Genomic DNA, 12,246 nt, shown 5'->3' with positions numbered 1-12,246 from the left:
AAGGTTCTTCATGGAATCATTGATTCCAATAAAGAACCTTTAGTTTTAAGGGAGTTCTGAAAGGTTGACCAATGATGGGAATTCAAAAGCAGCCTTGCTCAAATAAGGACCTTTGTTGGTCTAAACTGAACAAAGTTGTTTTTTCACAAATTCAACCCTTTGAATCATAAAGCTGTTCAGTGCTCATTAGGAACCCAAAGGAACCTACAAGATCCACTTGGTGTGTGAGAAGTGAAAGCCTTTCCATGTGGGAAAACCTTGGTCTTTACTGTACTGTGGTCCCCGATTGCGGTCTTAAAGCACACTTTTCCATCATCTCCACTCATTTTAAGATCAGATATGACAGATGGGGTTTGTGTAACCACTCGAAGCCCATGGAAAGCCCCAAATATGTTCACCCTTTGTGCGATCAACCCTCCAGAGGACATCTCAAGGCTTTGATTCTGGGTCAGGCCTGAATCTTCACTTAGTTGCTGAGGAGCCTGTTCATCCTGGTCCAGCTGGGCCTTCAGATGCTCCAAGTCTACTTGTACAAGTTCATTTTCAAGCCTGGGCTGTTTGGAACTGGACGGACAGTTCAAGATGTTGTCTTCAGCATCTTCGCAGAGAAGGTCATTCCAGCTGGACCACAGCTGCTGCTTGACCCCTGATGTTGGGCTTTGTTTGTCAGTGGTGGTGGAGTTAGTTAAAGCTGTGGATGATGGATCTGATGGCTCTTCCTGTGTCAGCAGAGAGATCCAGGTGTGTTCAGAAGAATGATCCTCTGTTGGCCTCACAGGAGTGCAGTGTGATACAGAGTCTCTCTGGAACGATGTTGTCAGGGCCTAGTAGACAGGAAGTGGAATTGACAAATGGTCATTCGAGGGTGTGACTCTGAAAATGTGGAGGTCTTGTTGCCCTCTGGCTGCTGAAGTTTCACAGATATATGTGTAATATAACACATAACACAGTTTATAAAACAGATGACTTTTGAACGGTCAATTCAGCATTTGTCACAATTACAATATCAAAGACATGCGAAACCTGCAAATAATTCCCATTTCATCCATAAACTGTTCAATATATACAAATAGAAAAATTATTTATTTAATTATATATTTAATAAAAAAGAAATATGTTATGAAATGCTGTTCACAATGCATTTTACTTCAAAATATGGCGTATTTCAGGGTGAAACAGGATATTCAGTTAGAAAAAAATTGTTGGGAATTAATTGAATGGTGAAAGTGGGTGTCACTGTAATTGGACAAATAACGCACAGGTGAAGCATTCACAAGAATGTGCAGTAAAAAGTTAAATAACTTTTGAATTCAATTTTGATTTTATGCTACATTTTTGCTGAATTTATATTGTGATTTCAAGGCCTGGAATTTTTTTTCATAATCACTGCAATCTATGGAAGCATTTTTCTCTGATTAATTAAAAAAAAAAGGTAATTGCGACTTTATTTTAACAATCCTGATATAAATTTATAATTGCAGGATATAAACTTGCAATTATGAAAATTCAGAAATGTGAGATAAAAAGTCAAAATGACCTCTTTTATTTTTTTATTCATGGCAGAAACAATAAATGTCACAACTGCAAGATGTAAATTCAGAATTTTGTGAAAAAGTTTATCTCACAATACTTACGATTTTCCTCAGAATTAAAAGTTTATGTCTGAGAAAAAAGTCAGAAGTGTGAGATAAAAATGTCACAATTAGCTTTTTCTATATTTCATTCATGGCTAAAACAAACAAACAAAAAAAAAGTTGCAATAGCAAAATGTAAATTTGGAATTGTAAGAAAAACATTTAATGAACAAGTTTATATCTCTCAATACTAATGTTTTTCCTCAGAATTACGAGTTTATATCTGAAAAAAAGTCAGAAGTAGAAGATATAAACTCAGTCCAGAGTTTATTTCTCGCACTTCTGACTTTTCTCTCAGATAAAAATGTGCAATTATGAAAAAAAAAAAGTCAGTATTGCGAGATATAAACGAAGACTTTGCTGAATGTCACCATACTGACTTCTCAATTGCTAGTTTATATCTGAGAAAAATGTCACAATTACAAGATGTGAACTCCGAATTGCAAGAAAAAAGTCAGAATTGTGAGATAAAAAGTGGCAACTGTACACTGTAATTATAAGGAATTCTGATGTACTGTATTGTCTTGATTATTTTCTGGAAAAAATGCTTTACATCTAGTATTGTGGCATAATTTTCAGTCTGTTCAGCCAGATTTCTCAGCTGGGCATTTGTCTCCTTCAGGGCAGATATTTCCTCTTGCTTTCTCCTGAGTGTGGCATGAAGCTGCAGAGAGAGACACATGATTATTACTCACTAACACACTTAGAGAAGTATGTGAGCACTGGCATGGAGACATGAGATAATGTGATTCATGATGACCTAGTCAAACATGTGCCCTCAAAACAGAATGAGCTCATTCAGTTTGCATACCTGAACAAGCGAAGAATCATTATCATGCTTATGCATTTTCATAAGAAACCATTTATCAGATGACATGCAGCAGAATCTGAATAGATTGCTCAGTTATTTGAATTACAAATATAAGGATGCACTGACAAACTGTGGTCTGAACAACACTTGCTAAGGCAAGATAATCATTTCTGAGTCACTAAGGAATATAACAAGCAAAAACAGAAGTGGTCAGCAATTATGTCACATAGGACATTTTTATGTAGAAATCAGCAGCTGCAGTGTGTGAATATTTTTCCAGTTCTCTAAAATGTTTTTAACTTGTTTAATCCCACAGGTTACATCTGTGAATGAGACCTGGATTTTATGAGTTTGTACAATTAAAGCTATTCCAGTTTGCCTCTTTGAAAAAATGGTCTTTGTTACATTAAATGAAAACAGTCAAATGTAAAAGAAATGTACATTGTACAACAAACAATTGGCTTTTAAAATGCATTATGTAACTTTAGTGTTTGCAGCTTTATAAATTTATTTGGGTGTTGTTGAGAAAGTGAGCATGTTCTGATTCTGTAGTTTCCCACTGGTGACCAAGAATAAACCACACTTTGACTAAAAAAAGATTTTTTAAGAGAAGGCAAGAAGTTTCATTTTCAAATGTTTCACTGGCCAATCCAAGGAGTAAAATTCATGCAGTCACTTATCTGAGGATGGTTTGGGAATAAATTAGCTTATACTGAAGTGGGATATTTTGGCTGATTCTTGGACTAGGGGCAATTTTGACTTCAAAAATGGAAACATTAAAGGGGTCATGACCAGGGCCGGATTTACCTTTTTTTGTGACATAGGCAAAACAAATTTTTGGGCCCCCCTTCCCTATTAATATAATAGCCTAGGCCTAATATTACCACCCAAGCAAACAAAAATATTTCTTAACCAGTGGAAACCGTTACAGTGTTTTCTATCGCAATAAGTGCTTGCGTTCAGTAAATAAAAATCGAATGTAGTTCTTAATTTGTTTGAATGAGAAAGACCGTTTCATATAGGCGCGGCGTCGTGGCCACATAACCACTTCAGGAGTGCATTATTTCTCTAATAATTTTAACGGCCTGGAGTCACAACCACACATCAAGACATTAAACATGTTTCCGTCCTGAAATCTCATGTGTGTTGAACAATTTTTTTATGCACCTCATCCCAAACCTTCCGTTGCAAATTCCAAAACGTCATTTTAGAGCTAATAACGGAGGCTTGAGCCATTGATATGCAGGCTAATGCAGTCTAATGCGGTTATTAGAGAGGGAGAGAGATTAAGTGCGTGTGAATACCTGCGTCCATGTGTCTCTCAGCAGTGTTCAGCAGCAGCGTCTACTAATAGCGAATCTTTTAAGTTAAACTGCTTCAAGAACCTCGCTACTGAGAAATGTCGTAGCTTTTCAGCTGCGAAACTGTTTTATTGATAAATTTGCAGGGCAGCGCTGACAAGAAGTTTCTGTTCGTGTCTCCGCGTGTGCACGAGTGCGTGTGCGTCTGTGAGAGAGAATGGGAGAAAGAAAGCATGATTTCCGTAGCCTACATAAAAAAGGTGGAAGACATGGAAATAGTTTGTCATTTTTTACCCTATTGTTTGTTATATTTATTTGCTCAATTCTTCTGGGGTTTTGGTTCTTTTACTGTTGTAGATAGCCCATAGTATAACAAAAATATTATATATCTCTTCATTGTGTTTGGGCCTCCCCTGGACGAGCGAGCATTGGCACGTGCCTAGAATGCCTATGCGTAAATCCGGTCCTGGTCATGACATGAGAAACCAAATTTCCCTTGTTCTTTTCACATAGAAGAGGTCTTTGTATGCTTAATAATACGTCCTGCAAGTTTCATAACTTAAAATGTCCTCATCATCAATTAAAAAGCATTTATGTAATAACCCTCAGAAAACGGCTCGTTTGGATTAGAGGTGCCAGGGTGACTTCACCTGGGCACAGTCGTCTGCATAAACACCGCCTCCAGAGCAAGACATCGACAAATCTTCTTCTCACCATAGGCCCAGCCTGCTGGCTTGATCACGCTAAATGAGAGTGTTGTGTCGCGTCAAAAGCAAATAGAAATTACAATCACTGCTGCTAGCTCACTGCTGTTCACTTTGTCACAGTCCACACGCTTGAGTCTGTCGTCAGTAGGACAAATGAAATGAAAGAACATTTGCTTTGATGCATTTGGTTTAAACAGCTAGTTCACGTCTTCGTACAGACATCAGAAGGATCCCAGCGTGAGGAACAAGTGGATAGTTTATTTTTAATGGCATCCCGGCTCGTGTCTGAGGATTGATCGGAGTATTTTGTTTTGTAAACGAGGCACAGTGTCATGAAGAGTTCACAAAGAAACATTTGTTGAAAGATGAAGCGGTACTAGATCCGACTGCTGCTGCATCACAAACCGTAAGTAAATGATTTTATAATGCTTTGTCTGGAAATTACTGTTTTATTTTGATCATGTTGTCAAAACACTCATGCAATAGCTAGGGGGCGTTGACACTCTTTGCGATGACGTTAGCCAATCATAACAGTCGCTGATTACTGAGAAGCCTTAAAGGACCCGCCCCTTAAAGTCCCCCTGTAGTTAAATATTTTATCCCTTAAAACTTATCTTTGATCATCAAAATGACATATTTAAATGTTTTTTCTTGTGAAAATAATTTTCTCATGCCTTAAAATAGCTTGAATGTAACTCTACACCCTTGCCTTATTTACTATATGCGGATCTATGAATATGCAAATTAGTCCCGCCTCCACTCAGTCACACACCAGCTAGCGCCTCCTGGGGTTTGTCTAAAAGCATATTAAAAACACCACATAGACAAATAAACAACATAAAAAACTTGATTTTCACTACAGGGGGACTTTAAAAACAGCCTGTTTCTGAGAGAGGTTCAGAATGAGGGTTGAAAATAATCATTTTCCCACATTTTGTTTTTGTGCAAAAAAACTTTATTAACATTATAAGTAAACCTCAAGGAACATTTTAAAATAATAAAAAAATCCATGTCATGACCCCTTTAAATCTATGTTCATCTACATTTATCACATAGCCTATCTTGGAATAAAGAGTGGATCATGGCCTTGAACAACCTTCAGTCGAACTTTGGTGTGTGAATTTTTTTTCTTCCATTTTTTGGTCAAAAGGTTGGATAAACCTTGGAAACTTGGCCCAACAAGTCAGCTCAATTAACTTTGAATTTGTAAAGTTAAAACAGAAATGAACTGCTTCTGGATTAAACCCACCTGTCTATTCAGCTCTAGAGAGAGATCCAGATCTGTGTGGTCTTCATGTGTCATTAAATGTGTATCAGTGGACTGACACGCATCTGTGGATAAGATACAAAATACAAATTACACTGATTTCAGAGCACTGCAATAATATTAAGAAGAAGAAGAAGAAGAAATAATTGTAAGAAAAACATTAAATGAACAAGTTTATATCTCAGTAGTACTAATGTTTTTCCTCAGAATGACTTGTTTATATCTGAAAAATGTCAGAAGTATAAGATATAAACTCAGTCCAGAGTTTATTTCTCGCACTTCTGACTTTTCTCTCAGATAAAAATGTGCAATTATGAGAAAAAAGCAAGTATTGCGCGATTTAAACTAAAATGAAAGATTTCAGAGCACTGCAATAATATTAATAATAAGGAGAATAAGAATAATGTTTTTATATATTTACAATAATATACAAAACTAAATAAATAAATAATAATTTATAGGCTAATACAACAATAATAAAACGTATTACAATGATAACGTCAAAACATGATAGTAACAACACAGTTTTCACATTTTGTATCTTAATCTACATTTTCATTTTCTCAGGTACAGTAAATCTCACCTGTGGCAAAGTCCAGCAGATCTTCAGTAGATGGTTGGTTGGCTGATAGCCCTGCATGGTCCTGCTGATAGAATGCAATTGTTTAATGTTATTAAATGACCCTCATGCACATTCCTGTAACTGTTTCATTGATTGTATGTAAAAGCACTACCGTGAGATAAGGCAGCTGCGGGTAGTAGCAGGTCTGCATGCTGGAGTGATGCTCGGTGTTGACGTGACCGTTGTCGTCAGGTGCGTCACGTGCGTAGCGACGCGTGCCTCGAGTCCGCAGACTCCGCGCGCTTCAGAGCGCCCGTTCAATTCAGCGCCAAACGAAGCTCCGCCCACTCCACACTGAATCCTTGACGCCAGGATTAATTCTTCATAATCTATAGCCGTTTTTGTTTGGAGAACAACTACGCGTTCTTACAGTTGTACATTAGTACAATGTCAGAAGAGAATAAAGTTTTAGGATGTACATTTCTTTAAATATTCCTACTCTCTGCAACATTTTACATTATCAACAGTTTCCACAGTTTCAACCGTTTTTGGCCTTTCTATTCTATTCTATTCTATTCTATTCTATTCTATTCTATTCTCTCAAATAATATACCCTACACACAGCCAGACACCACTATGATAAAAACCGTTTTTTTCCCACAGTTATTTTATTATTATACTATTATAGTATTTATTAAAATGTTATGTTAGCTTTTAATTTTAATTTAATTCTCATTTCGGTTTTTAAGTCTATTAAACTAGTTACCAGTCGGCGCCATGCGCTACGGGCGTCCCGTGTTCGAATCCCGACTCCAGGATCTTTCCCGATCCCACCCCCCTTCTCTCTCCCACTTCACTTCCCGTCAATTCTGATCTGTCCTGTCACAATAAAAAGCCAAAGAAATTGTTACCAGCTTTTAAAACATTTTCTGTAGTTTTTTAAATATATATTTTTATTTCATTTTAATATTTTGCTTAACTTTTTAGTACTTCAAAGGCAATTATTATAAAATATTAGTTTAATTTATTTACCAAGAGAACATTTTTAAGTTAGTTTTTCATCTATTTATATTTCATTTAATAATTTTCATTTTATACGCTTTATTTCAATTTTTGAAACATTTAACATTTAACAATAACAGCACTGAAAGATGTTTAATTCTATTCCGTTCTATTCTAGTGGTGCATCAACAAAGCACTGACCACTGAGGAATGTGTGATGATCTTTCCCTGCTGGAAAGAACCATGTTGTTGATGGGTTTGTCAGGAAGTACACTAATGTACTTATTGATTATTCAGTTTTATAGGCTTTTAGAACAGACAGACATTCATTTGGAGCCATAAAGCATGTTACTCAAATTTCATCTTTAAAAGACTATCAGACTACCATTATTACAATAAGACAACGCTTTTTGTGGCTCTTTTTTTTTTTTTTGTTCTAAATAATATGAAGAAGATTGCATCCTCAAAGTCCACTATGTCAGAGACATTACCCAAGTTAACTTTTAATGTCTATTATTCATCTATAATAATTATGTGTCAGACTTGAGACATGAATCATAACCAGTTACATAATTTAAAAGTTAGATTTACAAGACCATAATTTGTTATTGCATTCACTTTTATCAATAACAAACCAATTAAATTACAACCACAAGATTGTTTCTCCAACAACAACACCACCCTGTCAGTCTATTATGATAATGGCTTTAAAGAATACCACAAACGTTTTGTTTGTCTTAAAATATTTTTATTCTGGTTTGGCAATATAATTTACATTCTCACCCCTCAGTGATTCATAGATCAGAGCATGTTTTCTGACTTGATCAGTTCTGTGATGATTTGTATGGTTTTCTCATCTGAAAAGGATACAAATAAAAGGCAATATGTGCGTTCACAACAGAAAGACTGCACCCTTGTTCTATAAATATATCAAATAAAATAAAATATTCAACAATAAGTTACCTTCCAAATTCATTTTGGGGTTGGCCAATTTCCTCTCCAGGAGGGAGTCGATAAGTTTGCGAAGGTGTTTGAAGATCACGCCAATTCTGACTGGAGCCTGATGGGAAATGAAACCGTGTTAACTGTTATTATTAGAGTTATCTTACAGTTTGACAACCATTTTATGATGCATCAGTGCTCTTGCCAATGAAGCGATCAATGCAAATCAGGCAACCAACCAAGCATAGACAATCAATGAGAAACAAGACACGCATACAAAAACTTTCCCTCACCTGGAAGTAGATCCATCCATCCAGAGAGATGAGTCTCTCCCTGTGCTGCACGTCAATATCACCTCCAAACAGCAGCATGGATAAAGGAGAGATCAACGTAGTGTCTCTTAGAAACACCTTAGTGTATTTCACCTGTAGGCAAGATGAGAAAATAGTGGTTCAAGTCACAAATGTATGAATGACCAGGGTAATAAGAGACTTTTTTCAAGAAGTGTCACGAAAGGTCACAGTAATATATTAAAGCTAGTCCAACGCACCTTTTCCTGGAAGAGCAGCCAACCGTGGGTCTGTAGGAAGCGGTTGACTGAGGAGGGGTGAACGTGGGCCTTTCCCTGAGCCGTCTCAGCCACACACACCACCCGCTCCTGAACGTCCAGAGAGGGAGAGCAGAGGATACGGCCCACGCTGTCATACAGACCCGCAGTCAACACGGCTTTGAGAACGGAGACGTCCTGCTGGGAGAGCGAGCCGAGGGCTTTGGGTTCAGCGCCGGGCCGAGAGCGAGGAGTTCGGCCGGGCTTGGAGGCGACGAAACCGGCCTGCTCCACCATCCTAATGAGCTCATGCTTCACATCCTGAGGAAGAAGTTAAATAAGTTTAATGTATTGCCTCTAAATATTCAGAAATACATTCAAAATTCCTACATTCACTTGAACACACCTCAATTTGTGAATTAACTCAATACATTTTCATATTATTTTGTGACAAAGATAAAAAAAAAATGACAAGGTATCTGTCTGGAGATTATAAAAAAGTTAAATTTTAGTTTTAATATTTTAGTATTTGAAAACCATTCTCTGAATAATCAGTGTGGTGTTCCCAAAATTCCCAACATACAGGAAGCCATTCTGTGACAGAAAACCACAAAACAGAAAATAATAACACATATTTTAGATATTTTATCTACGATAATATGTTTAAAATCTTTTTATTTTTTGAATCAGTTACCTATTTTTTAAATTGTTTTAGGTAACTGAAATAAAGCTGAAATTAAAAAAATATATAAATAATAGATGAATATTAGAATTGTAAATATAAAATTGAAATAAGTTCAAATACTAAATTACTGAGTACTAAAACTAAAAGTAAAATCAAAATAAATTAAAGTTACACAGAAATATAAAAAACTAATAAAAATGACAAAAGCATGTAACAAAATTTCCAAAATAAAATGTTAAATAAAAACTGAAAAATATATACAATTATAAATAAAAATATTAACAAATACTTTAGTAGTATACAAATAATACTAAAATAACTACATGGTTACACCACTTGACATTTTAGAGACATTAATAATTCTTTCTGTTGGTATAAATTATATAAATATTTTTCAAAATATTATTTTTAAATATATTTACTTGGAAAACTATGTTTGAAAACATGTTTGAAAATGTGTATTTATGATATAATCTTTTAATTTTTATATATATTTTTAATGTTATTCCTTTCACTTGATGGATAAATGTTGTTATTGTTAACTAAAACAAATAAAAAAATTGTTCTATGTAATTGAACCCCCCTCCCCCCCGAAATTAAATATAATATAAGTTGAAGATGAGAAATGTAACAAAATTACATAAAGTAGTAAGTATACTGAAATAATTCTGGATGGTTACCCCACATGACATTTTAGAGACATTAATCTAAAATCGTTGATGGTATAAATTATACAAATGTTTTTAAAAATGTATGAAACCACCAAGAATACATTTTTTAAAACATGGTACTTGATTTTTTAACTCTCTCTCTCTATATATATATATATCTTTTTATTTTTTGAAAGATTTCTCCTCTTCATGTTGGACACACTTATTTATCGTCACCCCCAAAATAAAGATTTTCAATTCTATTCGCACACATGCAGCTCAACCAATTCAAGTTCTAGCAGATCAGCCGTACATTCGTCAGGTCATGATGACTGTGCTAATGAATCAGCAAGTGTGTTAGCAGCTGTAAGAGGATGTCACCTCAATGGTCATGAGAGCGGTGCGGCTCAGGAAGTGTCTCCGGCAGTAAGCCATCTCAGCACGCGTTCCCTCGCTCCGAGAGCTCTTCCACCTGTGAACAGTAACTTCATTACAATGATTTCACTTCCTTTCTACACATAACGCCATACAGTACTGTTCTGTTGAACATGTGTGATTACCCAAGATAAGCACTGTAGATGGTCATGTGATCTGAGTTTGCGACTGCTAGAGCAGATTTAGCCAGGTTGGCCTCCTCCTTCCTGCTCATAGGAGTAACAAAGGGGGACTTCTCAGACATGGCCGCTGCGATGGTAGCCTGAATAGTAAAAACAAACAAAAGTTGTTCAATACATCCTTCAATAATATTCCACAGAAGAAAGAAAGTCTAACATGCTTGGAACAACATGAGGGTAAGAAATGATGACAGAAATTGAGTAACATGCTGCAAAAAAACGCTCACAATGGGTTCCAGGCAGCTAAAGATGGCGCCAAAGATGAGCATTTTGCCGATCTTGACGTTGACAGGAAGGGCGGCCAAGTGATGGCCGAGTGGCGTGAGGGCGTAGCTATCTTGCTGACAGGCGCCGATCTTCCTCAGCAGACTGACAGCGTTACACACGGCCTGCTGCTGAGGCGCATCGAGAGCTCGACACAGGAAATCCTCTGGAGAACCATATTCACACTTCTGTTCACACATAGAGAGAGGTGACAGAAGTCAGTGTATTACTAACGGAAAAGATGCTATATGCGCACTACTTCAGAAGTCTGAGGTCAGACTTTTTTTAATTGACTACAAGTGACTGCAAATGCTTTAATAATATTAGAAAAGATTTCTATTTCAAGTAAATGCTGTTCTTTCGAACTTTCTATTCATCAAAAAAAATCATGATCATGATTTTCACACAAATATGAAGCAGCGCAACGGTTTTCAACACTGATAATAATCAGAAGTGTTTCTTGAGCAGCAAATCGGCATATTAGACTGATTTCTGAAGGATCATGTGACACTGAAGACTGGAGTAATGATGCTGAAAATTCACTGGAATAAATTACATTTTAAAATATATTCAAATAGAAAACAGTTATTTTAAATTGTAATAATATTTCACAATATTAAGTTTTTTACGGTTTTTGATCAAATAAATACAACCTTGGTGAGACTTCTCTCAAAAACATTAAAATATCTTATCGACCACAAACTTTAACAGTTAAAGGGATAGTTTGCCCAAAAATGAAAATTCTGTCATTAATTACTCACCCTCATGTCGTTCCAAACCCTTAAGACCTTCGTTCATCTTCAGAACACAAATGAAGATATTTTTGATGAAATCCGAGAGCTTTCTGATCCTCCCATAGACAGCAACACAATTACCACGATCAAGGCCATGAAACGTAGTAAGGACATCGTTAAAATAATCCATGTGACATCAGTGGTTCAATTGTAATTTGACGAAGCTACGAGAATACATTTTGTGTGCAAAAACCCCCGAAAATAACGACTTTATTCAATAATTCATCTCCTCCGCGTCACCCTATAGCGCCATTTTAGAGAGTATCACATACGTAAACAATGTATGCTGTTCTGTGTCAGCTGTGCCACGCAGATACGTTGTTTTCGTTCAAATCAAAGCGGAAACAATGTAAAAAATGTATCTGTGTGGCACAGCTGACACAGAACAGCATACATTGTTTATGTATGTGATACTCTCTAAAATGGCGCTATAGGGTGATGCGGAGGAGACGAATTGTTGAATAAA

The 12,246-nt window shown here is 36.2% G+C and overlaps 2 protein-coding genes across 2 annotated transcripts in view; both read right to left on the bottom strand.

Annotated features, from left to right (window-relative positions):
• Nucleotides 1–43: 43 nt before the first annotated feature.
• Nucleotides 44–6,642, bottom strand: mcidas (multiciliate differentiation and DNA synthesis associated cell cycle protein). Its single transcript, XM_016483436.1, has 5 exons — nt 6,455–6,642; nt 6,304–6,364; nt 5,703–5,785; nt 2,188–2,298; nt 44–824 (listed from the first exon to the last, which is right to left on the bottom strand). Exons 1-5 carry the CDS (start codon nt 6,491–6,493, stop codon nt 177–179), a joined length of 942 nt encoding a protein of 313 aa, XP_016338922.1. The 5' UTR covers nt 6,494–6,642; the 3' UTR covers nt 44–176.
• Nucleotides 6,643–8,024: 1,382 nt separating this feature from the next.
• dhx29 (DEAH (Asp-Glu-Ala-His) box polypeptide 29) overlaps nt 8,025–12,246 on the bottom strand; it is a 14,777-nt gene continuing 10,555 nt past the window's right edge. Inside the window, exons 21-27 of the mRNA XM_016483434.1 lie at nt 10,950–11,174; nt 10,669–10,805; nt 10,490–10,580; nt 8,777–9,094; nt 8,520–8,651; nt 8,248–8,344; nt 8,025–8,141 (exon numbers count right to left, since the gene is read on the bottom strand). Of these exons, the coding sequence (XP_016338920.1) occupies nt 8,086–8,141; nt 8,248–8,344; nt 8,520–8,651; nt 8,777–9,094; nt 10,490–10,580; nt 10,669–10,805; nt 10,950–11,174 (1,056 nt within the window). The 3' untranslated portion in view covers nt 8,025–8,085. The remainder of the gene's footprint in view (nt 8,142–8,247; nt 8,345–8,519; nt 8,652–8,776; nt 9,095–10,489; nt 10,581–10,668; nt 10,806–10,949; nt 11,175–12,246) is intronic.

Source organism: Sinocyclocheilus anshuiensis, unplaced genomic scaffold (genome assembly GCF_001515605.1).
Source record: "Sinocyclocheilus anshuiensis isolate Anshui unplaced genomic scaffold, SAMN03320099.WGS_v1.1 scaffold838, whole genome shotgun sequence".
Lineage (NCBI taxonomy): Eukaryota > Metazoa > Chordata > Actinopteri > Cypriniformes > Cyprinidae > Sinocyclocheilus > Sinocyclocheilus anshuiensis.
Note: the sequence above shows the minus strand (reverse complement) of the source record. Positions and strands in the feature narration are given on the sequence as shown.

Excerpts from the sequence above, each read along its gene's own strand:
- mcidas (XM_016483436.1), bottom strand. The coding sequence starts at position 6,493 with ATGCAGACCTGCTACTACCCGCAGCTGCCTTATCTCACG. Across the intron at positions 2,299-5,702 it reads CTCTAGAGCTGAATAGACAG|CTTCATGCCACACTCAGGAG; the intron begins GTGGGTTTAATC and ends CTCTCTCTGCAG. Across the intron at positions 825-2,187 it reads ATTATGCCACAATACTAGAT|GCCCTGACAACATCGTTCCA; the intron begins GTAAAGCATTTT and ends CCTGTCTACTAG.